The sequence below is a fragment of the Neodiprion pinetum genome, chromosome 3 (assembly GCF_021155775.2).
Source record: "Neodiprion pinetum isolate iyNeoPine1 chromosome 3, iyNeoPine1.2, whole genome shotgun sequence".
Lineage (NCBI taxonomy): Eukaryota > Metazoa > Arthropoda > Insecta > Hymenoptera > Diprionidae > Neodiprion > Neodiprion pinetum.
In genome coordinates, this window is record NC_060234.1 from 40056524 (window position 1) to 40083912 (window position 27389).

The 27389-nt window shown below is 42.4% G+C and overlaps 1 protein-coding gene across 6 annotated transcripts; it reads left to right on the top strand.

Moving 5' to 3' along the window:
- Positions 1–6340: 6340 nt before the first annotated feature.
- Positions 6341–25866, top strand: Eaat2 (Excitatory amino acid transporter 2). Of its 6 annotated transcripts, XM_046616031.2 has the most exons (13): positions 6341–6570; positions 8087–8154; positions 10948–11091; positions 14915–15040; positions 16087–16294; positions 19693–19735; positions 19977–20230; positions 20303–20536; positions 22682–22876; positions 22947–23081; positions 23167–23275; positions 23348–23502; positions 23794–25866. In XM_046616031.2, the coding sequence occupies exons 3-13, from the start codon at positions 10965–10967 to the stop codon at positions 23837–23839; spliced, it is 1632 nt and encodes a 543-aa protein (XP_046471987.1). In that variant the 5' UTR covers positions 6341–6570; positions 8087–8154; positions 10948–10964; the 3' UTR covers positions 23840–25866. The 6 variants fall into 6 exon arrangements, with proteins under 6 accessions (XP_046471987.1, XP_046471990.1, XP_046471984.1 ...); XM_046616034.2 differs by lacking the exon at positions 10948–11091; XM_046616028.2 differs by lacking the exons at positions 6341–6570; positions 8087–8154 and having other exon boundaries at positions 10040–11091.
- Positions 25867–27389: the final 1523 nt, after the last annotated feature.

A 27389-nucleotide genomic window follows, 5' to 3' on the forward strand; every position in this document is an offset into this window, starting at 1 on the left:
GCTCTTATAACGTGCCTAGAGGAAGGGAAAAACTGAGCTCTATCGAAGGCACCTGTGCTCGTTGACACGTATTTTTATTTGTCGTTAGCGGCAAGTAGAGTTTCTCGGATAAGCAACAGCTGCAGCTGACTGTAAATATCGAGTCAGGTGTGGTACAGTCATAACGACAGTGTGGAGGAGACGGAAAAATTCTTCAATTACAGCGAGATTTTCGTTAACGAAAAGGCGTGGTTTTAACGTAGACTTAAGCTCGTCTGCTGGCACAATGATCGAGCGAAGAAATCGTGACTTGACTGAAATCAAAGTTGTTTTCAGACGCGACTGCATCCTTCAAAAGCATAATAGATGCCACGTGCACCAATAAGAAATCAAATTTGAAAGGATTTTTTGTAACCTTCTCACCGGAGAACGCTTTGATCGAACGCAAGGGATTGCGTCGTCGCCAACGGGATCGTGTTCAACAAATTTTCAAGTAGAGCGGTTTCCCTCGGAAAGCGATTTGCTCGGAAGGATTTCAGAGATACCGCAAGGTTCAAAGACTTTTCCAGGCCGGTCTTTTAATGGCCCTCCTCCTTATTCGGCTCAAGGATAACTGGCTTGTCTAGTGACCGTCTGGCCGACGACTATTGCACCGACGCGACGGTCAAGCGCTCCTAGACAAGGGTGATCCGTCAGAACGACCTCCCTGTCAGACCCGCGGTCTTACGCTGTCCTCAAATCAATCCCAGCGAGCTTCCAGACAAAGCGTTGATACCAGCAGTCTCTGCACATCCCGATACCTCGGGTTTCCAGGTACATCTAACAACGAGCAGCCCTCGAGGTTTCGCAGGAGCAAACAGGCAGCTACATCCACCTTTGTCGCGACGTGTTCGGTATGCGTCTGACAATGATAGTGTTCCACGAATGCTCGAATTAGAGGGTGGATATATTACGTGGGGATGACGTCGTTATACTTATCACGGGTTGTCCTACCACCCTCACAACCTGCAGCCTCGAAGCTCACTTGTCAGGACCTCCCTTTGGCTTGCGAGCTTTGGGCTTCGCTTATCCTTTGCATCCTGACCTAGCAGTTTCTCAAATTTCTCGGGATTGCGGGCGGAATGTGACGCAGGATTCCGCGAAGAGTAATCTTCGGGTCGAGGTCCTGCCGCTGTCCCAACGCAATCAAGGACTCACGATGTTCGTGTACGGAGTATCGCTTTCGTTGTGCTCCTGACCCAGTCTTCGCGCCATTGAAGGCTTGGATCTGTACCGGCTGGTTAGACACTCGACCCTCGCTGACGGCGCGCTACGTGCCGGCATAATGGCCCTTGTCCTGAGCAGCTCAGGGCGCCTGGCTTCCCCCGGGATCCGTGCGACGTCCTTTTCTTTCTCGCAGCCTCCGCGTAACCTTCGACATTTGTCGACTCGCTCACTCAGACATCGAACACGGGGTGTTTCTATTCAACGACTGAGTGAGTCTGGAGGTATCTTTTCGGTCGAATCTGCTGAGCAAGTTGCGCAGGGCGTGACCTTTCACCCTGTACTGTTTAACTGGCCTTTTTTGATCGAGCCAGACACTCTAGTTCATTTTTACGAGTTCAAAGCTTCTTGTTACTTTTCTGTGGAACTCGATTTTCTCGGGTCCAACGGTACGCAACTCGCGAAAGAACGCGCTCGAGGAAACTCATCCCTTACCTCAAACCAGACACGATTAATTTCCGTACCACGTCAGCTCGCCGGTTATAACTCAAAATCTCATGCATCTATACACGATTTCAGTTGCACCTTAAATCTACCATAAATTCTAGTTTACTGCACGCCCTCTGCAACGAGGTCAATCTGGGTCACAATCTGGAGCTAAACTACCCGTCGGTTCAACTTACACTACACTATATCAGTACCTTTTAATGGACTAAGGCTTTGACGGAAACACCTCTGTTACACAGTATTTCGATATTTTCTTCTCACAACGGCGGAGCACTCAAGTGTTCGAAGTATATCAACACTAAGCTTCCATCGCAGGCATGTAAAGTCGAACAATAATCAGTCGTCTGGAAAGAAACGTGAAAAGTGATCGGCGAGCGAGAAAAAAGGTATAATTAGATCTGTTTAGCCGTCGGCGGACCTGTAAAGTTTAAACATTCCACGAAGGCAGTCCATGGCAGATAATTGGCGAACTCAAGATTCGAATACCTGGCGAGTTTGATCTACGTGGCCGAATATTAATCATCGAATACGTTAACCGCCAGCATTTTTCGAGCTTTGCCCGCCGCTCTCTGTTGCTGGATTTTCCTGGGAAGATTGTGATATGTTGTAAGTATAAACGGCCTTCGCAATTTATGTTTCAGTAAAATTAGCGCAAAGGGTCTAATCTCCTTCTGCGCATATTTTACTTCTTTTTCTTTTTTTTTTCTGCAGGCATCAATCCCAGGTGAATTTTAAAATCCTTTCGAATTGCTTCGAAGATTTTTCGAATTTAACCAAGCAGTTCTTTTACCCTGGGGCCGATGAAGTTCACAGACGAATAAAACCCGGGCGAATTCAGAGCATGACTTGCCTTAAACCAAGGTCCTTTGTTCACATGAATGATCTCGTTATCTTGGAAGAAGAACGAATGTATAAGACGAAAATGTCTTGAAGTTTCAAAAACACTTGGAATTCACTTAGAAAGTGTTTAATTAGCCCAAGAAGCTAAAGTTCAGAAACTCCGCTGAAATCGAGGTTCACCCTGTTTCGCCACGAACTTGATTACGCTAAATGGAATTAGCACGAGAGATATTTTGCAACGTTCCACTGTTGTTTTTGTTTACCTGTTCAGAACCTACCCATAAACAGAAGTTTATACGGTGGGAATGGAATTCATTGCGGCCACATAAAGCGCAATATTATGCTCAGAGTAAACCAAAATTTCCAGAAAGCAAATACCATCAAACAAGTGTCTATTGCCTCTTCAGATTTTGAAGAATGCTATGAAGTCTGTGGAATTTAACTCTCTGGTGGAGAGAACCGCAGACAATGAAACTCAAAGAAACGAACGGACAGGAGTTACTGACTTTCGTTGAATTTAAATTTCACGTCTACGAAACCAAACAAATGCTCCAGCGAATCGATTAGGATTCACACGATTTGATACTTATTTCAATCCAGGGCATAGCTGGGTTTAAATACGAAAATTTTTCAACATTTTCAACTGGGGAAAGCAACTTTATCGAATTTGTCGTAGTCACAACAATATTTTATTGATCGTTGAGCGGAATTTTTTTAAACTTTTTGACTTTTGCAGCCTGGCGATCATATTGACTGTCAAACAAAGTAGTGATGGATTAAATTTTCCCGCGTCAAAGAGTACCAAAGGTGGAAAAACAGAACGGTACAGAATTTTTGCGATAATCGACAAGCCCGACAGTATTGTGCTCTAGTTTTTTATCGAAATGAACGACAACGGGGTAAAAAGGGGTCTGATCGAGGTCCAAAGTTTTTTCACTCTCGTTCTGCGACCAATGACAATGCAAAGTCATATTTTCACTCTCGACGATGTCGCCGAGCTACAATAATACATAACCTTAAGTTTGGTCTGGTTTTTATTCGGTGAACCGAAATCTGACTAGCATACGGAACAAGTTGACCGGCTAGCTGCAGCTTCAATTCCTTTTTCAAAAGTCTCGGAACAAGGTGGCGCTTGTTAAAATCTTGCAAAGAGTGCTGCTCAGTGTTGATTGGCAGCTGCCCAAGTGGCGGGGAGCCTCGAGTGCGGTAGAAAACGAGAACTGTGCGTACTTCAGGTCGCGTCCAACCCCGGTTCCTGGAGGATACGAGACTCTGGATCCATCCGGAATCAATACCTAGCTCGGAGTCTGTATCTGCACTGATTCCGGATCCTCGACCCTCTCTATAAACAATAAGACCTCGAAAAGTGACAGTCAAAGTCACGGTTGTGCAGCTCGCGCTATCGGCTTTCCCTTAATTCACCAAGGAGAGGCGCCAGATGTGCGACAAAATTGGAAAATATTCCCATTGAATCTCAGGGCTCATACATCAGCTTTCTCCCGGCATCCGTGTTCCTTGCCTATTTACGAGACAGCTTTAAACCCACGCAGTATTTCGATTCTTTTCATTACTAGACCCAGACGTATAAGATAGGTATGCCAGTTTGTTTTTAGATGCACTTTCGAGCTTGGAAATAGTTTGAATTTCAGGAGTCACGAATACTGCCACAGCATTCGTCGCATTTTATGCACACTGTCAAACGTACGAAATGCAGTCTCCGTCGTTTGTTCACGATATAGAATACGGTTGATATTTTGGTGAAAGTATAACTCACATGGTTCGCCACTTCTTTAGTCGCTTCTGCACAACGAACGTTATCTGGAACTGCTGCCGTGATTTTCGAACAAACGGAAAAATTGTCGAACCAATTTTGACTCGTTTTGTCCGAGGAACAATGATGTTTGATGGCCGTGAAATTGGCGAAGTGAGTTTTCAAACAAGTTTCTCTTGTCTCGTATATATGCTGTCATAATGAAAGATGAAATTAATTTAGAATTTGGTGATGGAATTCCTGACTGATTGGAAAGTTTTTAAAATATAGTTATAACCGTTGTAGAACTATGATGGGTAATCAAAGAAAAAAAAATATATATATATATATAATAGTTAGTAGTAATAATGATGATGAAAACTACGTAAAAACTGTGACAATACTACCAAAATTTGTAGCTCGAACGATGGGAATGCAGTACCTCTTCGCAGGAATTCAATTAAATAGTTCTGCGTAACAGGGTGAAATTGTCGTATTTTATACCTCTTCAACGCAAACAAGCTGCAGTGTATTATGAAAGTTAGTTAGCTGTCGCCCATTTCCCTGTAATGATTCAACTATTTACGCACTAATGGCGCACGAAGCTCATATTCAGTTCACGAGCTACCATACGTGTCATTTTGATTACACGATCGCAATAAGTAACTTTCGAGACGAAGTATTTTCAGTAATTATTCGAGATGTGCAAGGAGTCTGAATGTCAGTGTTGGCGGATCAAAGTGGCTGGAATTTGGAGTATTTCCTGCATCTCAAGAGGTGCAATTTGACTGCCAGCGTTCATATGTAAAGAAACTTTTTCCCTGTACCTATTAGAATAGCTTCTCAGAGCTTGGTGCATGAAAATTTGCTCAAAAGCTCGTTAAAAGACGGAAATGCGACCTAGAAATTCGCCATCTATCAGCATTTTATGTGTAAATTGACCTTGTTTCAGGAGTCTACAGTTTCACTTGACACCCTTGGAGCGAGTCTGCAAATACCCATAGAGGGTTCAGGAATTTCAACGTTACCAGCGGATGTGAAAAGTAGATTCCACCGACCGTTGTAAAGATGATACTGGCTCCTCTCCCAATTTTTAACCCCACGGTAAGTCGCGCATTGTTTTTGATCGAGGATAAAATTGGTGGCTGTTTCTCGATCCATTATCCTACCGTACGCTACGAGGGTATTTCTTTTACAATGACCGTCCGAGCGGTGTTCAATAATAATCAGTAAAGCCAACAATAAAGACATTGCTCTATAATTGATACTTTATTGTTTCTCAAATTACGCGTAAAAGAATTAACGTCACGCAATATCATCGTTTCCATTTTTAACGTGCTTTAGTCTTTGTCTGTACCTCAAATAAAACTGACCAATAATATATATAAAACAAAAAATTATAAAAAAGACGGCATTACCCTGCGAACAATGAATGTCAACTAGTATACCAAAAATATAATATAATCTGTATCAATAGTGAGCAACGCAACGAAGTGCTCAATCAATTTGCTAAAAATATACTTGGAGTCGTAAGGCCAATCGCTTTTGGCAGAGAAATAAAACCTTGGCCTTTCACAGCGTAATAAATAACAAGATCAGGATTAGGGGATACGGTACGTTACATAATATACGATGAAAAACGATTGCCGTTTGCGCAGAAAGGCCGCAGTTTTTCTGGTTTATATTCATCCGTCGGAATTGATCGCAAAATAAATCACTGAGACTCGGGAATATTGCTGAATAAATAAAACGTCGCTGTCGATCGTTCTTAAGCCTGCAGTGTAACATGCACAACTAACCTGACTAGACGAAAATGGTCAGCAGGAATCACCGACGTGGTGTCCACGGAATGAGATAAAGAAAAAAAAAATAAATAAATAATGACAGTGGGCGTTATTTATTTTCTGTACGTGATGTTAATTCCTGTGTAAGACATTTCCAATAATTCTTCAGGCGCAAATTAGTCACGTGTCTTCCTCTTTCTTCGCCGTCAGAGGTGAACGAAGCCCCTTATGAAATACCGCTTGCGACCTCGTTGCATTAAGAATGAAAAGCTCGTTTCATTTAGTCAAGTTTCCGTGGGCGTCTGACCAGCACAGACTCACACTACTGTCGAGTTCCACATTTCTGCCTCTCGTCGCAGAGGCGCAAAAGTGCTAAATTAAAGAAAACTAATTATCGAGGTAACTACCTTGGCTAGAGTAAAATGCCATGCATCTCCAAGAACCTTGATAATTTCACGGTCAAAGAGGAAAGAAGACTCCATTTCAAAGGGCTTCGTGCAATTGCAGGTGAGTTTTCATTTCGCGATGATGAAAGTTCCGTTCCAATGTCAAGACTTCAAAAGAGAAAACAAAATCAGTTTTGCTATGTTCGGATCTCGATAGAATCTATACAGTTAATTAGTACACATTAGTTTCCAATTCACGAGCTGAGGCTAAAGAGACAATAGAAACGTTGGAAACTCTAGAGCAAAACGTAACTCAGGTTTACATTTTCCGTCGCATCTTAGGTAATCGTACGTTTGAAAATGAAATTGTCCAACTTTTCGAATACTTAGAATAAACGGTTTCGGCAACTATCGTTAGACGTTTCAACACGATTTTGGAGCACGATCAGAAACAAAATGAGGAAAAGTTTGCGTAAGCGTGAAGATCTTTCCAAACATCGTACTCGCCGACCAACAACTATGAGCGTATTTTACTTCCCCTCTGAAAAGAAAGAAGAAAGAAGCCTGAATAAACGGACAGCTGCGCAATAGACAAAAAACACTTTATACAGCCTGTGGATAAATACACAGTGTCGGTTTATTGTCCGGCCAGTCGGCGTTGAGGAAGAAAGTGATTTTCCTGAGTAGGAAAAAAATCCACTTCTTTTAATCACCTCGAGCTCGTAACTATCAAAAGCTCCAAGCATCGTTGCCGTGTCGCAAAACTTGCCGGTCGGGCTCGGTAGTTAGACGATAAAATTGTCAATCGATAATTCGCCTTTGACGTACGTAGTCCGATTAGTCTTTTCACGATCGCAAGACTGTAGAAAACGTGTTTCAATTCAAGATGTGGCAATCTGGTCTCGGGGTAATTACTGCTACGATTTTGCACAAGCTGTTTTCCAACAAGCAAACAGAGGAAACAGCAAACAATTAACGTCTCAAGCCGCGGTTTACAGACGCAATTGATGTACGGATAAACGATAATCCAGTGCGAATCGGATGACGTTGGATTCAACAGACTTGCAGAATCGAACTCTGCACAACTGCATTTAACCGTGCGATGTCGGAAGAAGCGGTTGTAGGTAAGTGGCTTTGTCCAGTATCGCGAGCATGATGTTTTGAAAGATCTAAATCCAGCAGCTGTACCGAACATCTTCATTCCCGAAATTGAATCTCAACTATCTCACTTACAATCAGCTACAGCATTGAAACTCCATTTTTTGCTCAGCTCGGTTGAACACTCGGTTTGCAAAATGTTTTCTTATAATTTCGAGTCTGGACATAGATATCGGAGAGACGCGGCCAAGGGCATCTGCGATTACAGTCCTGGCCCAGCGCCAGAAGTCCGCCAAAATGTTTCACGTCTGCCTGCAAGCGGATAGTCCGATTCCTAAAAAACGTAAAGGTTTCTAAATTTCAGGAAACTTGGATAGGAATTTGAGTTTTCTGTGGCAAAAATTTCACTCTACAATGATAAGCGAAAACTCTTATGGAACTAAAACACAGAGCTAATTCCGACGGCTGAGCCTTGACAATATACTTGAAGTGAATTTTCCTCTCGAGATTCGCTTCCACTGATCACTTTTTCTGCACAGGGTAGCCGAGGCTTAGATTCGGCGAACAAGCGGAATCACCTGCTCCAGTTTCGCTCTGTATTTGTGAGGTAAGCGAGTAGCTTAACACGTTTTAAACCATTTCGAATTAAGCGCGTTTAGTACCGACTACTTATTGTGAGTGGATTGATTTTAGTCTTGAGCGGGGGCTGGTGGGGCCATTCGGATCGGTTCGACCGGTCGAATGTTTCCCTAGTCGTAGGGTACGTGACCTCTGACCTCCGTTCACATTCGTTAAATATAGATTCGCTTCTGGGAAAAAGTCCGCCCGGTGATTGATCGGCGGAAAACTATCCGCTGATCGGATCTACACGCGTGCAGAGAAATCCGAGTCAACGGTTTCTCGAATCCACCGGTCATATCGGTTTTGCGTCAAGCACGCGTGGACCGACTCACATGTAACGATCGGCCAGGTCCAACCCTCGGCGGAAGGTCAATCCGTGACATTCGTTTCACTACGAAATTGCTCGGGCCTTGAGATGCTGATAAGCAATCAAAAAACGGAAGAAAAGTGAACGGAATAAGGATCGACAGAAGAACAGACTTGCTTTTATGGTTGGATGAAATGTCAATGACACGATTCTGAAAGTGTAATCTGCAATGCCACTGGTTCTGATATGTAATAATAGAATACTATAATGTTTGTCAGACGGTGTGTCAGAATTTATAACATTTTTGAAACGTCGTGAGCAAGTACGAAACATGCGAAACAACTACTCCTTTCAATTCGGGGTTCAAAACAGTTGCAAAAAATTAGTTTAAAGCTAGCTTTAAGTGCGTATGGAAGATTGTACCTCGTGTTACTTGGAACGAAAATTTCCCATCACATACTCGTTACATGTCTGCAAAAAGTGAAATTTTTCAACGACATCAGGCTTAACGAGCGTATCGCGTTATTCGCGCGGTCATTTCAGCTGGGTGATCAACTGGTTGTTGGAGCTGCGTAAAGGCTGCGTTAATAGACATGGCGATTCGTTGCCATTCTTCGAAATGGCATTTTGACAGTTTAATGTCAACTGTCGCAGTGATGCGAGCTGGGAAATAAAATTCGCACGCGATTCCCGGCTTATCTGGGTCAGTTGAAATTGAAAATTAAACGGTAAACTGACGCATGAATACTATAGGTATAGGTATTCGCGCGGATTGAGATATCCATTAATTCACAATTATTGGTTATCCCGCAGCCGGGTAGCTGGCACCACACGAATTGATCTGCTAACATTAAAACGCCCGTCTCTTCTTCTATACGGTGTATTGGTAACTCACGAATCGAAAACAAGGGGCTGAAAGTCCTTGGGGAAAAAATTGTTGTATAGCGGTCAGCTGCGAGTGAGCTCGCCGGAATTTTAATAGCGTCAAAATTTAGGTGGATTACGTAAACTCTAACGAGGTTGAAAAAGCAATTTGGTTAGGAGTCGGTTCCGCTAATGGCTCGGAACGCAATATCTCTTCCGTTTTATCTAATTATATACACGCTCTGAATTCGATCAGACCCTAATATTTCGCTACTGGAACTAATGAGGGGCGTCTGCTGGAAGTTTTTGTCGGGTTGAGATCTAACGGGGAGCGAGTTAACAATAAGATTCCATCGTTCGTCAAAAAAGTCTCTCTTTCTCTCACGTTCTTGAATTTTACAAATCAAAGATGCAACAGTCTTACAGTTTGACCGAGAAAAAGGACAGACACTGTTGCGGGAAATATCCGACTCAACTTCAACGTGGTTGAGAAAAATCAGAGAAAAGCACTCGAGCGTTAAGCTGTGGGTAAATTTTTCAACGTATATGTGAGAATTCATCGAAAAATTATTACACCATAGCCAGGAGAATCGTAGCACGCGTATAATTATTATATATTCAACGTGTGGAAATAATGAAGTGTTTGGCGTGTACTTGGAACGGAGATAGATCGCAGCTTGCGCAAGCGCTCCAAAGGTCGTTGCCGAGGAGCTGGAAGCTCGGAAGCTCCCTTGCAATCAATACGGCAATGGCCGACGTCGTACGGCAGTCAGGGCTCGACTTCGGACGAAAACGCATCAGGCAAAAATCCCAGCGACGCTTTGGCACTCCTTTGCAGCCTGTCTGAGGGGACGCATTATACCGCGAAACTGCACCGGTCAGCAGCTTTCCAAAAGTACCGAAGGATCCTCGGAAAGGATGCGCTGCTGCTGAATCCTCCGAGGTGTTCCGCAGGGTCGAGCGAACCCCGCAGGGATAACTGACCGTGCCCAACGGTGGGAATTGACCCAGGCATCGGTCGCATTGGCGCGCCGAGGTTCGAAAACGGCAGGGTACGAAGCGCGAAACCACCCCTAAACGGAGTCATCCCTTCCTCGCGATTTAACATCATTCTCGAAAGCTGCGAAAGTACTCGCAGGACTTCGACTCGGTTCGAAGACGAAAGCGGTGACTTTTGTCTCTCGGTACACGTTTCCGAGTCGGGCTGAAACACCGGGGGTAGCTTGAAATCCGGGAAAACGGAAATCCGATCGAGCCTGATTCCCGGTAAAGGGAACCGAGATCCGATATTCCCGGAGGGAATCGTCGGGCGAAGCACGTGCCGGGTGTCTGGGGATATTTGGGCGACGAAGCTCGGTATCACGGTCGGATTTTTGGGCTCTGTGAACGCTGAAAGGATCCTCCATCTCGTTTTCGGGGGTAGCCGCAAGTCCGACGGGAATTTACAAAAACACTCTCAAAACGGCAACCCGGCGACGCGATTCGAGGGCCCCGCCAACCACCGAGCGAGACCGCGAACGAGCCAAGGGTCCGGTTCCCTTAATTCTACCGCTCCGGAAGGCATTGCGACCCGTGAAATGGAGGAGAAATCATCGGCCCGATTTTCAGAGTACCTCTTTGCCAAAATGGGCGGGCAGGACGTCCTGGCCTCGCAGGGTCCCCGCAAGGTGACAGCCGACACGAGGAAGTGGATTCAGGACAACCTTCTCCTCCTCATCACATTGTCGGGTGTTCTGCTTGGCGTCATCCTCGGTGAGTAAATCATTCTTCGTATTTCGTACGATTTTCAAGATTTCCTGCCGGCCCCGCCGGTATAATAAATTTTGGTTTATTCAGAAAGGAGTAATTGCCGATCCCATAAGATCGCATGTTTTCCTGATTGATAAGTCCATTTTCGCTGGATTGATTATTTTCATCGTTGAAATCTTGACAGTCATCGTGTCTGACTTTGCAGTATTTTGTGATTGTATAATGTAGGCTAAATATACCGTTCCTTGTGTTTTCTCAGCTATTAACCATTTTAAATTAAGAAGTTTTCTTTGTTCGATCGACCTAATTGTAAGACGAAATTTCACTCACAGAAAATACTCTCAACTTGGAAGTATATTTGTACCACTCATTCCAGTAAAAAGATTCGAGAATACAAACTCGTACCCGAGATAAGGATTTTTTTCGTAAGGGTTCAGAGATGAGAAGGATGTTTTATTGTTAGTTCTGAGAGAAGCTAATCTAGAAAAAATTATTTCTCGCAAACCTTCCATAGCCGCGATACTGTTCAGTTCGAATCATAAAACACAAAAATTCTTAATAAGGTTGATCATCTTTTGCCTCTCTTTGGTCGGGTTGAATTCACTTCGAAAAACAATAACAAACAAACAGCATGGTCTCCATTGTGTTACAGCGACTAAAATCCGTCAATTAATAAAATAATCACCAAGCACAAAAAGAACAAAAATTCGAATACAGGTGATAAGAAAAATTAACAACAACGTAGTCATGGCGGCTAGGTGGTCTAGTGGAGTAAGTCTCCGGCAAAGCATCTCTAAATGCTAGGTTCGATTCCCAGCTCCGTCGTGAATTTTTCAAGTCACCAAAATGTTAGATTTTAACTTTCAATAACAAACAAAGGTAGAACATATTCTGAAATCATGGCTGCTAAAATGCCCTAAATGCATCACGAGCCTCTATTACCTGCGCCTGCATGCACAAGATGAAATTAGAAACACTTGAACGAGTTTACCACTATACGGAGCATACGCCGAGTTTGGTGCCTTCACAGAAGCGTGGATGTATGAAGTGCAAGTGCATATCGAGCGCAATATTAATTTTATCTGCTCGGAGAAGCAAGCCGTGTAATGACCCTCGATTGATACTTTACCAAACCAATTGTCGATGCTTAACTTATTATGCTCATTTGTGTAAGGGATCTGGTTAAATAAGTACTGGACAAAGGACGAACAAAAATTCAATCATTTATCGAGAACAGACTAAAAATACGCAGAATATTGAGAAGAGAATGGTTCTGAATTGCAAATGTTCATTGGTCGTGACTTTACCGACTTGTTGGGCTTGCGTTCATGCGACTCATTTTATTTTAAACGTGCATCTCGTGGGCTTTTCTCCACAGTGCTCGCGATAGTCGGATAAATGTTTATTGGTCCGTGTATTGTTAGACTCTGAAATACGGGATCAGTTTGATTTGCTGAATGTATCCGCGTGACGGTAAGTCAAGTACCTAATCGTGGTTCGTTCGAGTGATTGGCGCAACTAATGTCAACTGGTACCAGTTGATCCGGCTGACCGCCAAATATACTCGTTTAACTTATCGTTATTAGAAAAACTGATCTTGGAATTGAAAGTAATCAAGTAATTGTATTAGAACTATTCCACTGTAACAAGAGAACGAGTATTATTCCAGTTTTCACCGATCCCGTGCGAATTTTCCTCTGGTGAAGCTTGTGATGACTCCTGGTTTTGTAATTTACGAACCATCGCTTTACAAAATCTTACGATCTTACAAATTTCAGTTTTTCGAATTGGGCGAAAAACCTGCATCCCTTCTGTAAAAAATATTTCATAGAATTGTGCGAAATTCAAAGTTAAGTTCCAGCTCCTTTTCCTGGTCGATATAACCGCGGGACAACTCCGAAAATAAAGATGAATCGACAGCGTCAAGTTTCGGTGCCAATTGAATAATCAATAGTCTGAGCCGCAACAAAAGTTTCATAATATTATAGTGGTTAATTAAAATTGGTGTACTTAATTGGCCAAAATTATACTTCAACAAGGAACTCATGCGACATGGGCATCAAACCATGAATTGAGTTAGGCTACTACTTAGGAAGGCCGCAAAACCAACCGACAAAAGAAAAATTCAATAAAAAGCAATTTCGTACCAATTATCCTCGTGCGAATAATGTGAACGACAATCAAATCCTAGCTTCAGCAATGCGTCGTGCTTGTGAGTCACGTGAGTCGTACCCAGAGTAAATTACAAGGTCCGAAAGTTGGTCACGCGAAAACGTTCAATCAAGTTCGTCCGACTAGGTAATGGAATGTCATAAGCACGGAAAGTTTGCTGGTTAAAACTGGTAGGCTGATTTGATTGACTAGCTCGAACGTCTGCGCCAAATGAACGACGTTGGCTTACCTTTTGAGGGCAATTAGACGGTATCACCCGGATTGCAGTCGAGCTTCCGTTCATCACTACGTAATAGTTCAGCAGACGTTGCGAAAGTAAGGGATACTAATATCCTTCAAGGGCTTCCGTCAAATGTCGCGTCTACTTAAAATTAGCTGAAATACCCCTTCTGCGTCGTCGGTTACGTAATATTATTATAACGAGATCACCGCAGCAACAATCGACCCTGAAGTTTTAAAAACCATTCGCACATCGCAATAGCAGCGCAGCACGCAGTTGCGAATTATTTGAATTCACTGGGGGGCATCAGTCTTCGTTCCTCATGGCGAATTGTTAAAATGATCGACCATTCCACGAAGGATAACGTTAAGCAACTTAAATCATGAACAGTCCAGATAGAATACCTATAGACTGGCTTGTGCTAAACAGTGGGAGGGATTATCTCAGATCACGCAAATCGTTCTAGTTAAGTCTAATCGCGTAAGCTATTGCCTGATCAAAACTATACACAGTGGGATAGTTGGACGTAATGATCTTGGCGGTCCTCCAAGAGGCTCGAACTGCACGAAAGGCACATGCATCAATAATAGCGAGCTTATACGGTGTGTGAACCTGATCTAATTAGACCACCGAATAACTGTAAACTTTATTTGATACACCAGTTCTTGATGTACGGATCGACGAGGAGCAATTAGATATAAGTGGTTTAACTTATACATGCTGCTCCACGTTCGTTCCATAATCGAATTCTCGATATTCCGAAGGATAGAACCGGGCTCTTGTAAGTTCTCACGACATTTCGTCCAGCTTAGATCAATGGACAAATGATTAATCATCAGCGTATATTCTGGAATACTATATCATACATCACTCACGTTTGTCGACGAAGACGCTGCCGGAGATCTGTATACGATAAATTTTTATTCTGCTTGGAGAATTTCTTTCTGCATTGAAAGGACCTGAAGTTTACGAGTCGTGGAAGCTTTCAATGTCGCAACAAAGCGAGCAATGGTCCGTAGTCATTATCGACTGACTTCGAGTGTCCTATTTTTATTCAAGTTTACAAGGATTTCTTTGTTCGTTATATTTTCACCACTTTCCGCTTCAAATCGATCGACATTGAAGAGCTTTCCGAAGGCTTTGAAGAGCTCTCAGAGATATTATTTATGCTCGATTATTTTTTGGCCAAAATTAATCAACGAAAATAATTATCACAGCAAATAATTTTCAGAGACGTTGCATACGTAAAAATGCAAATAATAGCCACGGTGGGATTCGAACCAAGAAATCCACAACAAACCTGCAATCGTCGTGGAATGAAGATGATTGAAAGCAGCTCTATTGAATGCAAATAAACATTTTTTCGATGTGACGACCAATTGTGATGAGTTTTAAGCGAAATGCGATCTGAGACCGTGACATTTCTGTTCACAGGCTTCGGATTGCGACCCCTTGAACTAGGCGGCAATGCAGTAATGCTGATCAGCTACCCCGGAGAGCTGTTTATGAGACTACTCAAGCTGATGATTCTGCCCCTGGTAATAGCCAGCCTAATATCGGGTAAGTCAGTCAGGCTGAATTGAACTCTCTATAATTCATCTAATATGGAGTACGATGAACTCAAATGTTGACCGAAAACAATGCGCGAGACGAACTGTGTGCCTGCACCTAATTCGCACTCCTTTTATTCAACATCACGTTATTACATCACATTACTTTCAATTTCCAAAGAGTTATTTTTGCCACCGAGTCACTTTAGCCGAAATCCGAGTTGGCTGACCCGATTGCAAGAAACATGAATTTCGCTCGACTTCTCGTGTAACGCCGTAAGTCATGATAACATCGCTGATCCTAACACGAATTCTAAATTAATGACGACGTCAGAATGTCTCGCATACAATATTCATGATAGAACGCGAAATAATAATCAATCATGTTGTCGCTGATATACATATATATGCTGAATTAATATAATACAGGAAGAAAATCCGAATATATTTTTTCATTCGTGATATTTTTCCTACGCTAAAATGCAACCCTGAATTATTATCGGGCGATCCGAATTCTCGGAAGTTAGATTTTATCAAACAACTGACCCGGGCACCGTAAAATTGACAAACTTCTGATATGCAACGATATTCGCAGAAATGCAGGCAAGGTCACATCGATTCGAATATCGCAAATGGTACCGTGAATAATTTAGTGAATAAATAAAACTCGGATTCCCCTCAACAACAGGCAACCGACACGCGCAGAATATCTATCCACCGGTTTCTCTGCAAATCCGTGCTATACACGTCACATGTGTTCAATAACGGAGAAGCCATCTCAGCGGACAGGATCGCGTGCAAGCCCTTTGAAATTTCTTCGATTATCCACCCACCGTCCATCAATTACATCGGTTAAATTTTCAATTCTTCACCCATCCATCAACCGATTGTTTTCCTCAAATAATCGACCTTCTTTAGTGACCTCACCGCTGAGCATCGTTCAACGAACTCCGATCAAAGTACTCCTTGTCGATCACCATTGCAAATGAATGCAAGGGAACGATTTACAAGGGCAAAACTTAGAGCGTAATGGTTTGCATCTCCGTATCTCCCCAGGGTCGGCGAGTCTGAACGCTCGAATGAACGGCAAGATTGCGGTGAGAACGCTGGTCTACTTCATCCTGACATCTCTCTTCAACGCCATACTCGGAGTGGCTTTAGTCATAGCGATTCACCCGGGAGATCCGGGTCTCAGGGAGTCACCAGCGACGGCGTCACGTGCCAGAGTCGTCAATATCCTGGATAGCCTGTTGGACCTGGGAAGGTAATGGAATTGATAATCTGGCTCCGCTAAATCGGGTATCCACCACCAGCTCCCATCGGTATTAGCACGGCCCTCTTTATCTACTCAAATTTCTTCAGTCAAGGCCACGGTTAGTGGCTGCTTGAATTGCAAAATTGTAAATGGAGAGCTCCTAGTGACTTAACGGTAATGAGCTTCACAATGGGAGGCCAGACCGCGAAGTAAGGAGATCAAGAGTGAGCTCGGCAGTTATATGACACGCAGGAGAGCTTGTGGCTCAACTTGAGTTGCGTAACGCTACAGCTCGAGGCAGCGTGCATGTCGATTATTGTGACTAACCTAGGCAAGTTTCGTGACTTACCAAATAGTAGAAAAGATCCCGAGCACCCTATTTGAGCTTTTGTCCCTGGTACAACCATCTGCAATCGCGACTTGAACTTACGGTGAAGCAAACGGCTTCCCCTCGGTATTTCATAATGGCCACGCGTTGCCAAATGATCAAACAGTCAATCTGTTACTATTTATCTCCTAATGAAATACGGTACAACACACTGCTAGCGAATATCAATTAACGGGAAAGGGGAATTATATGAACGTTTCAAGCAATTGCTTGCCAGCGCCAATCATGAGGTACGTTTGATCGGGGAAACAATCCGTCAAGTGAACAGAAGACTTTCGATTGTTACGGACTACACAGAAACATAGCAACGCTACTTTGAGACCTGACAAAAGTCACATTTGTTCTATTATGCTAATTCCAGTTGGGAAAGTTCAGGAAAAAGGCGATTATGTTTATTCGCAAATGCTGCTTCGCGCGACTTGAGGTGTCTAACATTAGGACTTCATGTGTCACAGTTTTATTCCTTTGACTTGCCTCAATCGTCTTATGCCAATTTACGAGGGCATTTCTACCCCTTAATACAGCGGTGTGGATATCTACCCTCAATATTCACCGTGCTCTTTGTTTGACCTCCGCGGTTTGCTTTATGATAGCAAAGGATTTGAAATATTTGATCCAAAAAAAAAAAAAAAAAAAAAATGGAAAAATCATAATTCCGTAATGCCGTGAGCCAAGCACGAGGCATTTATTAATCAGCCGCTATGACGTTAGGGTAGTACAGTTCCTGGTCTTAGTGTAGGTCTGGGGCATGTTTATCGATTCGTGACGGGTTCTTATTCCCACTGTTACCCCGCGTCAGAAAACACCGAGCTTACCGAGTGTCGCATCCACCAACACCGAGCTTTCCGCAAAGCCCTGAATCTCCGCGAAACAATGTATGTGTAGAGTCTCGTCCGTAGAAGTAAACGGTAGACGTCATTGGGCAGCGCGCTGTGTGTGCCCTCAGGATCAAAGCCGGTTCTTTCGAATGAGCGAATCTGTGTCACCGTGTGACTCAGCGAAGCCTTGCAACGGCGGGTAAAAGTTTTAAGGTGAAAAAATCAGGGCAAAAATACATTGAGAGCGACCCCAATTTTCAAATACCGTGAGACCATTCTCGATATACGATACCAAGGTATGCACTTGTGCTTGCATTCAAGACCTCGAAGCAGCTTCTCGACTCGACGTCGATAATCGTTTTTGCGCTGTAACGCAGAGGATTTAAGCCGTGCGAAAGTAAAGAATTTGCGATTTGGTACATTTACGTAAGTGGAAAGCTATGTTTTGCCCACTTGTCTACACCCTGTGACGCGTAATATTTTTTCACTCACTTCAGCACTCGTTGTCAGTTGTCGGCGATTTGCTCATTCCGCATATTCCGGCTCAAACAATTCAGCCTCAACTGCAGAAAATAAAGCCTGCCAAATGAAGTTGGGCTAAAAACTTTTAATTACATGTTTCGACGCAAGCCAAGAGTGCTTCGGTACTTTCAACAGCGATAACCGTTACAGCGATCGAGTTTCAAGTCACGATCAATTCGCATTTCCTTAATGTAAGCGTATCTTATACTGAAAAGTTCGAAACTTTATAGACACTTTATATGTATAATCTTGAAAACTTTTTCTATGATTTGTATTGCGATGCAGCCGACAATGAGAACGGAAATTTCTGAGCTCATCACCTAAATTTTACCTTCTGTTCGGAATCTACTCACTAACCACTCTTCAATTGCCATCCATCATTTCCTTTTTTTTTAACTCTTAATAAAAGTTACATCATTGCGGTCTGATTTTTCCGGAACGCTTGAAAATTACTCACTGACTTTAAACTGAACGACATTTTGATTTTTGTTAGCAACGTATTACCCAGTGAATGGAACTAAACTTTTACGTTCCAACTGGTTGAGAACAGTTCAATTTTTTTTCCTTTCATTCGATTCAAAAGAAGGTAAATTGGTTTCGTTTTGTACCAGTGCAATAGATCAACGTTGCTGTTTCAAATTAATTTGTGAAATGGGACGAACGTCATGTCCCCAAGAGGTCTTGAATTGAAGTATCGACTGAAGCGTACATAAAACATAAAACTCAGACGCCGATAGATAGGATAACATCGACATTTGAAGAGTTTGAGAAGTACTACCTACCATAGTTCAATAAATTACGCTGTTCGTGCAGTCGTAATATCGATCAATACGGCATGTCTTGACTATATCCACCAGGCAATAGAGATCCAAGCGCAGAATTTTCACCAAGTAATAAATTCTGATTCCAAATCTAGCTGGTTGGATAAAGTTGCCTCTTGAAATTCAAAGGCATGATGAAACTTTGACCATCGAGTGGATTGCCAAAACCAAAGAGACCCCCCGATCTCCTTTGAACCTACAGTTGATAACATACGTTTGAACGTCAACATCAATGATCGTTGCTTACGACGATAATGACATACAAACATCTCACGAATGTTCCTACTCCGAGTTAAATTAAGCTAAAGTCTTCAGCAAAGACTTGTAAATATCTGATTGGACACAGAATCGCATAACGCTCACAGGGGGTGAAATTCACCCAAAACGTGATATTTTGCGTAAAAAATGAATTCTAAAAATCTAACAAAAAGGATTTAAGGATTGCAGAAAAATCTCTTTCAGTTTTGCCAACTAAAATTGATTGTTTAAGTATTGTAAAATTTAAAAAAAGAATTTATTTCGCATGAAGAATGGCGCCAAGAGGCCCAATTCCACGACTAAGTGACTCTACGATGAGTTTGAAAAATCTTTGGGGTGAAATTCACCCCCACTGACCTATATGAGGGTTAAAAATTCCTTTGCTTCAGCAAGCAGAATGCTTATCATCTCCGTTTCTGCTTAGTATAGAAGATTGCGAAATCACCCGAGTGTAAAATAAATTTATACCGAATATAAATCCACCATGGGAAAAATTCCTTTAAAGTTTAATATCAGAACCTTGCGTTTCCTGTTCGTTATACCGTGACGTACAGCAAACTTCATCGTCATACTAATCCCAGATTTATATTCCATTCGCAGGAACATGTTCCCGGACAATCTGTTTCAAGCGGCTTTTCAGCAGGTTCGTAATATCCAGCCATTCAGTGTAAAGTATGAATAATAAATCCGCGAACATATAGAGCAAAAGACGGTGAGAGTAAAATTGCGACTTATGCTACGCTCTGATTACGTGACGTAGTTTACAATCCTGGTCAATCTGTCACTGTATGGGATCGATGAGATTACGTTGCTGTTTTTAACGTTCGAAAAATTCCTCACTTCACGCACGGACAACCGATTGAGCATTCTTACGGACCTTTCAGGCACACACTGTATATGTCCCGAAGCATCAGTCGATCCTGAACGACTCGGTGAAGGTGCTTCCGGAGAGTCTCCCCGAAGAGGAACTGACCAGGGTGGTGCAGTACAGAAGTGGCACCAATACGTTGGGCATCGTATTCTTTTGTCTAGTGTTCGGCACCTTCCTGGGCACTCTAGGCGAGAAGGGTCAAGTAGTGATCGACTTCTTCAAGGCGGTATTCGAGGTGATAATGCGAATGGTCTCCAGCGTGATGTGGTGAGTGATTCCTTACCCCGACGATTCCTTGCTACTGGGGCCCAGTTATGACGCATCCTTTCTTTCGAGCAGGTTGACACCGTTGGGAATAACATCAGTGATCGCCGGTAAGATACTCGGGGTCGATGATCTTGGTCTCGTGATGTCGCAGCTGGCCTGGTTCATCATTACCGTCGTCGTCGGCGTCTTCTTCTATCAGCTGGTTATCATGCAGCTGATCTATCTAGCCTTTGTCCGCAAGAACCCCTTTAAGTTCTACGCGGGTCTGGCCCAGGGCACCCTCACCGCCTTCGCCATGGCTTCAACGTGAGTCCCCGGCCATCCACAAACCCTGTAATCGAACCTATCGCTTGCCTCACAGGGCCTCGGGCTTCGTTTGTCTCTTGTCAACCGTCACTTCGCAATTGGTCTACCCTTCCAACACGCAGTATTACTTTCCTTTGGATTGTATAGTTCGTACCTTCTGACGTTTGTTCACAATATATGTACAATATCTGATCAGTAGAGGAATCGGACTTCGCGAATCCGAGTCCCCGGAGCAAAATTAATCAACCTAATTTAAGATGGAAGCGACTCTGTTACAGCCGGCGTGTAAGGAGGCTTTGCGAGGCCGCGGTGTTCCCTAGCCCATTATCCCTTTGGCTAGCATTGCACAGCGTTTCCGAAAATCATTCGGTAGTTTTCAGCCCGGTGAGACGCTGTGAAATGCCACGGCCTCTCCCGTCAAACCTCTGGCCATCCTCGATCGCATTGAGGGACATTTTCCCGTCCCCAAGAGGTATGCAGTTCCGGGTGATACTTAGAATGCTGATCCGAGAGTCCTTGTAACGTAATTCCACGAAAAGTTCGCAGGTTTCCGGTATCGCTGGCAACTTTCAAACTTTGAGTTTAAAACAAGTAGGTCAACATAACGGAGCAACTGTGTTGCGATGCCGAAAGACGTGGTTTGCTTTGTGCAAATGTGCTCTAAGGCAAATCTAGTGACCATTGCAACGGTTCGATTTGATATTTATGGGTCGGAGATCGGCAAACTCCGTAACACCTGGACTGATTCAGGCGTGGAGGTGCGAGCTTGGATCAATCAAAGCCAGGACCTTCACTCCGGAGAAAAATGTTCTGATTTAATTGATAGGATATAGAAATAACGTGCCTTGAACATGAATGCAAACTGGGAAAATATTATTCGTTCGCGTTGACTCTAATCTCTGGCAGGTGATGATTGGTGTTGACGATGGCGAGCAGAGCAGACCTTCCCAAGACTCTGAAAGCTAGGTCACGTGTAACAACGATCATTTCCCCAGTTTTTCACATTTCATCATTATACCTTCCAACCCTCGATCCTTATACTACACGGCACAGTTAAACTATTTACATCTTCGCTGTGACGGTGAAAACATTAAACTGAATTTAGAATGTTTTTTATAATTCTTACAAAAAATGTTCTCAGTTCGATGGCTTTCACTCCACGTGATTAAACGTATTCTGCAATCTGTATACAGAACGCTTAATTATAATGACCGCTTCAAGTACGAATGGATAGAAAAAGAGACGCGTGTGTTTTTCATCCGTTCTTTCATTCTCGCCTTTCCGCAATGTGTGTGCCATACCCTTGACCTCCGTTATCCTGGTCCAGCCTGTCATGTCTAATACACAAATCGCATTAACCGAAATCTCATTAACTCAACATTGTGTGTGGATTAACTTTTTACAGAAAAGCGTACAGTACAGTACTGAACTGAGTCAGTCTCTGAACATACTATATGGTATCATGATGATGTATTAGAATGCAGCATGCGGCCATTTGCAGGTGGTCTCTATAAGGGTTTTGGTAAGTAAAATGGCCGCGGATAAACGATATTTGTATGTTCCAGGACAGCGAAGACGGCCACGAAACTGCTTGTGAAACTAATTCAGTCCTTCACTCACCACATGTTAAATTTCAGTTTCGCACTGGGCATTCTGGCTGATTTTTCACGGCGACAGTTCAATTGACGTTTTTAAGCTTCCTAAATTTGGAAGTGTACCACAAATGGCACTGCACGATCCATATCTCTCTTTCTTCTTTTATCTCAATCTTCCACTCTCCTTTCTTCATCTCCTTTGTACAGGAATGAATTTCTTCATGCAATTACTCGCAAAATTATACTCCAATATTTTAAGGTCAACGAACACGTTCCAATATACGAAATCAAAGTGAATGGAACACTCGCGATTCCTCGACCGTAAAGAAATGCGATACCCTAGAGCACCCTCAGTAAATACATGAATGGTAAAATAAACAAGTACACGCGAACATCTTGTTATACCACGAGAAACAAAGCCAGAATGGCCTTGTACCCGGCAGTATTCGCAGAGAGGCAGACGTCGTTAAAAAAAAAAAACCAAAAAAAAAAAAAAAAACCCCTAATGAAGCGTGAATTTCGTAGATTTTTCTAACGTAATTTCATATAGGGCCGCCGCTCTTCCCATCACCTTTCGGCTGATGAACGAAAAGCTCCGGGTCGATCCGCGGATCACGAGATTCGTCCTGCCCATCGGTTGCAACATAAACATGGACGGCACTGCTCTCTTCGTCGCTGTAGCCAGCATCTTCATCGCTCAAATGAACGGGATCTACCTCGGCTTTGGAGAGATCATCACTGTGATGTGAGTATAATTGTGATTCACCGTTGCGTCAATCCTCGGCTCTTTCAACTTTTCGTCTCTTGGCTCGCAGACTGACCTCGACTGCCGCTTCCGTTTCATCCGCATCGGTGCCCAGCGCAGCTTTGGTACTTCTTCTAGTTGTCCTCAGCGCCATCGACGCTCCTGTTCAGGACGTCTCGCTTCTATTTGCTATCGACTGGTTTGTGTGAGTCGAGAATTGTTCAAGAAGTCTTTACTGAAACGATCGATCGTCTCGTTGAGTATAATTTTTTCTGCTGATAATTTTTCAGCGATCGCGTTCGAACCACGAATAACATGCTGGGCGATTGTTACGCGGCTGCGGTTGTCGAACAGTTGTCGAAAAAGGAACTCATGGCGGTTGACGCTGCCGCGTATCAGGTAACGATGGAACGCCCAATTCGAACCCGATATTACTTGGCTAATATACGCTTGATTCTCCAATGGTTGAAGTCAGAGACTAAGGTAGGGCCATTTTTTTACACGCAGTCAGAAGCTGTTCTGCCCACCACAGTTGCAAATGGCTGCATTTCGGCGAGCAGAGTACCGGACCCAGACACCGTGATCGTCGAGATGCAGGATGATTCAAAGAAGAACGGCATCGCCAAGTAAACATGCTTGTTGGTAGGGCTAGACTCGAATTCACGATTATAAATAGCAGCTATCAAAGCTGATTGTCGCTCATTGTCAGCTGTGTTCGTTTTCCCGAAGAATGCTTTCGCAATAAACTCATCTTCTTTCGTGGAATGAAAATAATTCTCCTCACGCTTCCATAATTGCACTGAAGTTTGTAGTGTTACCAGCTTTTTTTTTTTATTGGCTTTTTATAACATTTCAGACGATAAGAACCTTAGAATTTTTACTAATCGTTAATCGCTTCAATTTTTCTGTCCTCACAGCGGAGCGACGAAGGCGACAAAACCGATCAACGAGGAGACGGTTTAACGTAATGAGCGTATCATCTGACGTGGTAGATTTGCTGGAATTAAAACAGTAAGGTAGCACCTAGCGATGAGGTTACTTATTCACGGACTAGAAGGGTATATTGAAGTTAAACTTGTTAGTGAGAGGGCAACGATTTTTTGTAACATTATAACACATCTGCGCCCCGTATATAATGAGCTAGCTTTTACGCTAGTACATGAATCATGTGCAGCGTCAGGTACGCTACGAAATGAAAAATAATACAGTTACAAAAGTAGGGTACGTTTATTTTTTTTTTTTATCATTGTTAGAAAACAGAGAAAAAGGGAGAGAAAGAGTGAAAGTCAAGTCCTACAACAGTTAAAATTAATATGTAATCATAGATTGTAGAGTACCGAGACCCTCCGTGTTTTTATAATTTTATAGTTTCAACAATTTGCGGTTGTTCGCAAATACATAAGTATGCAATACACTTTTAGTATACGTAGCAAAAAAGGCCTATAAGATATCGATGAAACGGTGAATTATTGGAATCTCGTACGCTTCTGGTGATTCATTAAAGTAATTTACATATTCGTCTCATATTTTGTAAAAGAATGTATAATTATTATTTTTCTTTCTTTTGAATCATGAAGAAAACACATCAAAAAGTTACGAAAATTCCTGGTACCGGAAGGGTGCAGTTGTTACTTGAACAAATTGTTACAACATTTGCAATGTGAATTAAATTCGCGATCATGTTACTGGCAATAATATGTATGAGTGCGGAAAAGATGCCGCGGTGTTAATTCAATTGTAAAAAATCAGGTAGCTTGGAATTTTAATAGGCTCCACAAACTCCCATCTATTGGAAATACATGATCCACATCACTCTACAAAATGCGGAAACACTAAACTTGGTCCAATAACGGAGAACTTTGCAAAAAGCTTGTAAAAAGTTTAGTGTAAATGAAGCGTCGCTGTACACGACTGAGTAACTTGACAGATCTGGCAAGAACCGAGAACAAGTTACTACAGGATCGTGTGACGGCAAGCGTGACGTATTCTCCTATATTTAATGCAAAAGCAACAATATTGACGTATACAACATATAAACTTACCGATAATGCATAATAATAGTAATAGTAATGGTGAAAAAATGACGTGAAATATTAACTGAGAAAAATTGTACTTTTATATTTGTCACTTTTTAGGGTCAAATTGTCAATATAATGAAAGTGTAGTTTAGGTATATCACTGTGATACGTGTAATCGAACCCGTACATTCCAGGAACACTTGTTTCGGGGATTATCCAACTTCAGTAATTAAGGTTCTCGCGACCTACAAGTTCCACTAAATGACATGACTTCAGGTCAAACGATACGCTGATTTCACCCCATCACTTGGCCAACAAATAAATGCGAGTGCTGTTCGCCAAGAACAGCGTGTGTTCAGAAACATCAACAAGCGTATGCAATTAATGAACTTTCTCTGAAGCCATAAGGTTAGTGAAACTCGTATAGTCTAATGTGTACCCCAGTCATACGATTGCCTTGCGTTACACTTTCAGATCCAGAACAGTAGAGTACAAAGTGCAAGCTGAGGTGAATCGGTTATTTATTCTAGCAGCGGTACCGTTCAGGGTGGTTGTAAATGAAGTTCATATACCAGTTCAAGGACATATCCAATTAGAGTAACACGGGAATTGAGTGAATTTACGACTTTCTGAAAACACGACGAAACGTTTCAAAACTATCATGGAGTAAATTTCATCCCCGGAACAAGTAGTTGCAATTAGCGTAGCTCGATTAAGATCCGGCATTAAAACTTTCGTTCGTACATTCGCGATTGGAAACAAAAGGAAATTCGAGTGTGGTGCCTTATTTTGACGTTTAAAAGGTGCTGGATTTGTGAAAGTATATTTTGAAAATTGGTTTCCACCGTCGGCGCACGATCTTTGAAAGATCGGGTCGGACATCGGACGAGACTCTCTGACATAATTTGAATAACTGATAAAAATGTATCCAAGATCGGTGACTCGATCGAAATAAAGTCGGTATATAATTTCGCTTTTGTATATTATATTTAACTTTTCAGTAACTATACTCGCATAGAAATAAGCTATGATTGTCGAGTTAAGTGGTAATACCTTTGGTAAACATTTCAAATGAATTTAAATTTAAAGTAATCATTATAGGTAATGGTTTGAACAGTGTTCTACCAATGAAACTGAACTGTTGTAATCATTGCGGAAAACGGTGAGTGAACTGTCGTCATTCTCTTGAATTTTTCAAATACGTCTTTATCATACTTCGCAGTCTTCTTTGGAGGTAGTAATTCTACGAATCGCTATTCTATCGTAGTAAAAATTAAGAACGCAATTGAGCGACTGCATAAGAAGAAAAATAAATTCCTAATTTCAAACTTCGACTCATGATTAAGCTACATGCATTTGTAAGCATCGCGATACCATACTTGCGGATTTGTTATTGATTGTTGGCGCTGGCTCAATGTTCCATATCACCCAAAGCGTATTATTTCACGGTTTACTACACGCCTGGGTCTAACGAATGTTATCACCATTCATATGTACGAACAATAAACAGTCGTGTAAGCTCATAAAGGTCCGGCTTGAAAGCACTTCTTGCAGCAAGACTGCCTGCGAATGCATCACCGATAGCAATGAATGACCGTAAGCATTGAAGAATTATTGATTATAAGGACGGTAGATCCAATGTGTTTGTCCATGGATCGCGCGTATTTTGATCAAATTGAACCTTGTCAAATTGAACAATCAATCCATACTGTTGCATCGAGCCGGGCCAATTAATTTAGAATGTTACATCTGTATATTATAATACCTACATTTCATAGCTGTATATTACTATAAATGTAAAAAAGTACTATGATTCTATGTATACTTAGGAATTAACATGTTATATCGATATATACAGGTTTATACTTCAGAAGGAACTGTTTACATTATTCGATGACCTCCAGTTACCATCTAAGTTATCTTCAAGGTGTTCTTTGTAGGTTTGACCGAAGACCAGAAGAGGGTAAACCATGAAAACAGTCGTTGGCAGTTAAAGTACGTCACAGCGTTGGAAAGTCGCCAGTCCCTCTCAAAATTGATCATTCGAATGTCAGAAATGTGAGAAGAGCTCGAAATTCGTGTCCAAGACGTGAGAGCTATTACTTCCACGACGTGGCCACAGTGAGATGATCCCAGAACTGCATCCGTTCTTGAGGTAATCGTATCTCATTTCTAGCGTCACGTGAGATTCGTTTCCTATCCGGAGGCGATTACCACGAAATACGAAAGAAGTCCAAAACTAGACGCTAAATAGAGAAGAACCGTTGTCAACTATAGCCTAGAACGAGCATCCTCTTTGATTATCGGATGTTCTATCGTGGACGTATTCGAGATTTACCCAGTAGTGGTAAAGGATGTCCACAGGTTCATAGTGTTCGCCATTTTCCAATCAGTATCGATGATATTCCCAATTAGCGAGTTCAGAAAAAATAGAGAAACGAAAAGTTAAAAGCTATTACGTATCACGCAAAAATAGATAATGACAGGAAGCCAAA

Bases quoted from the DNA above. Each gene is read 5' to 3' on its own strand.
- Eaat2 (XM_046616028.2), top strand. From the start codon at position 10,917: ATGGAGGAGAAATCATCGGCCCGATTTTCAGAGTACCTCTTTGCCAAA. The intron at 19,736-19,976 runs GTTCGTAATATC...CGGACCTTTCAG, and splicing joins TTCAAGCGGCTTTTCAGCAG to GCACACACTGTATATGTCCC. The intron at 23,276-23,347 runs GTAACGATGGAA...CAATGGTTGAAG, and splicing joins TTGACGCTGCCGCGTATCAG to TCAGAGACTAAGGTAGGGCC.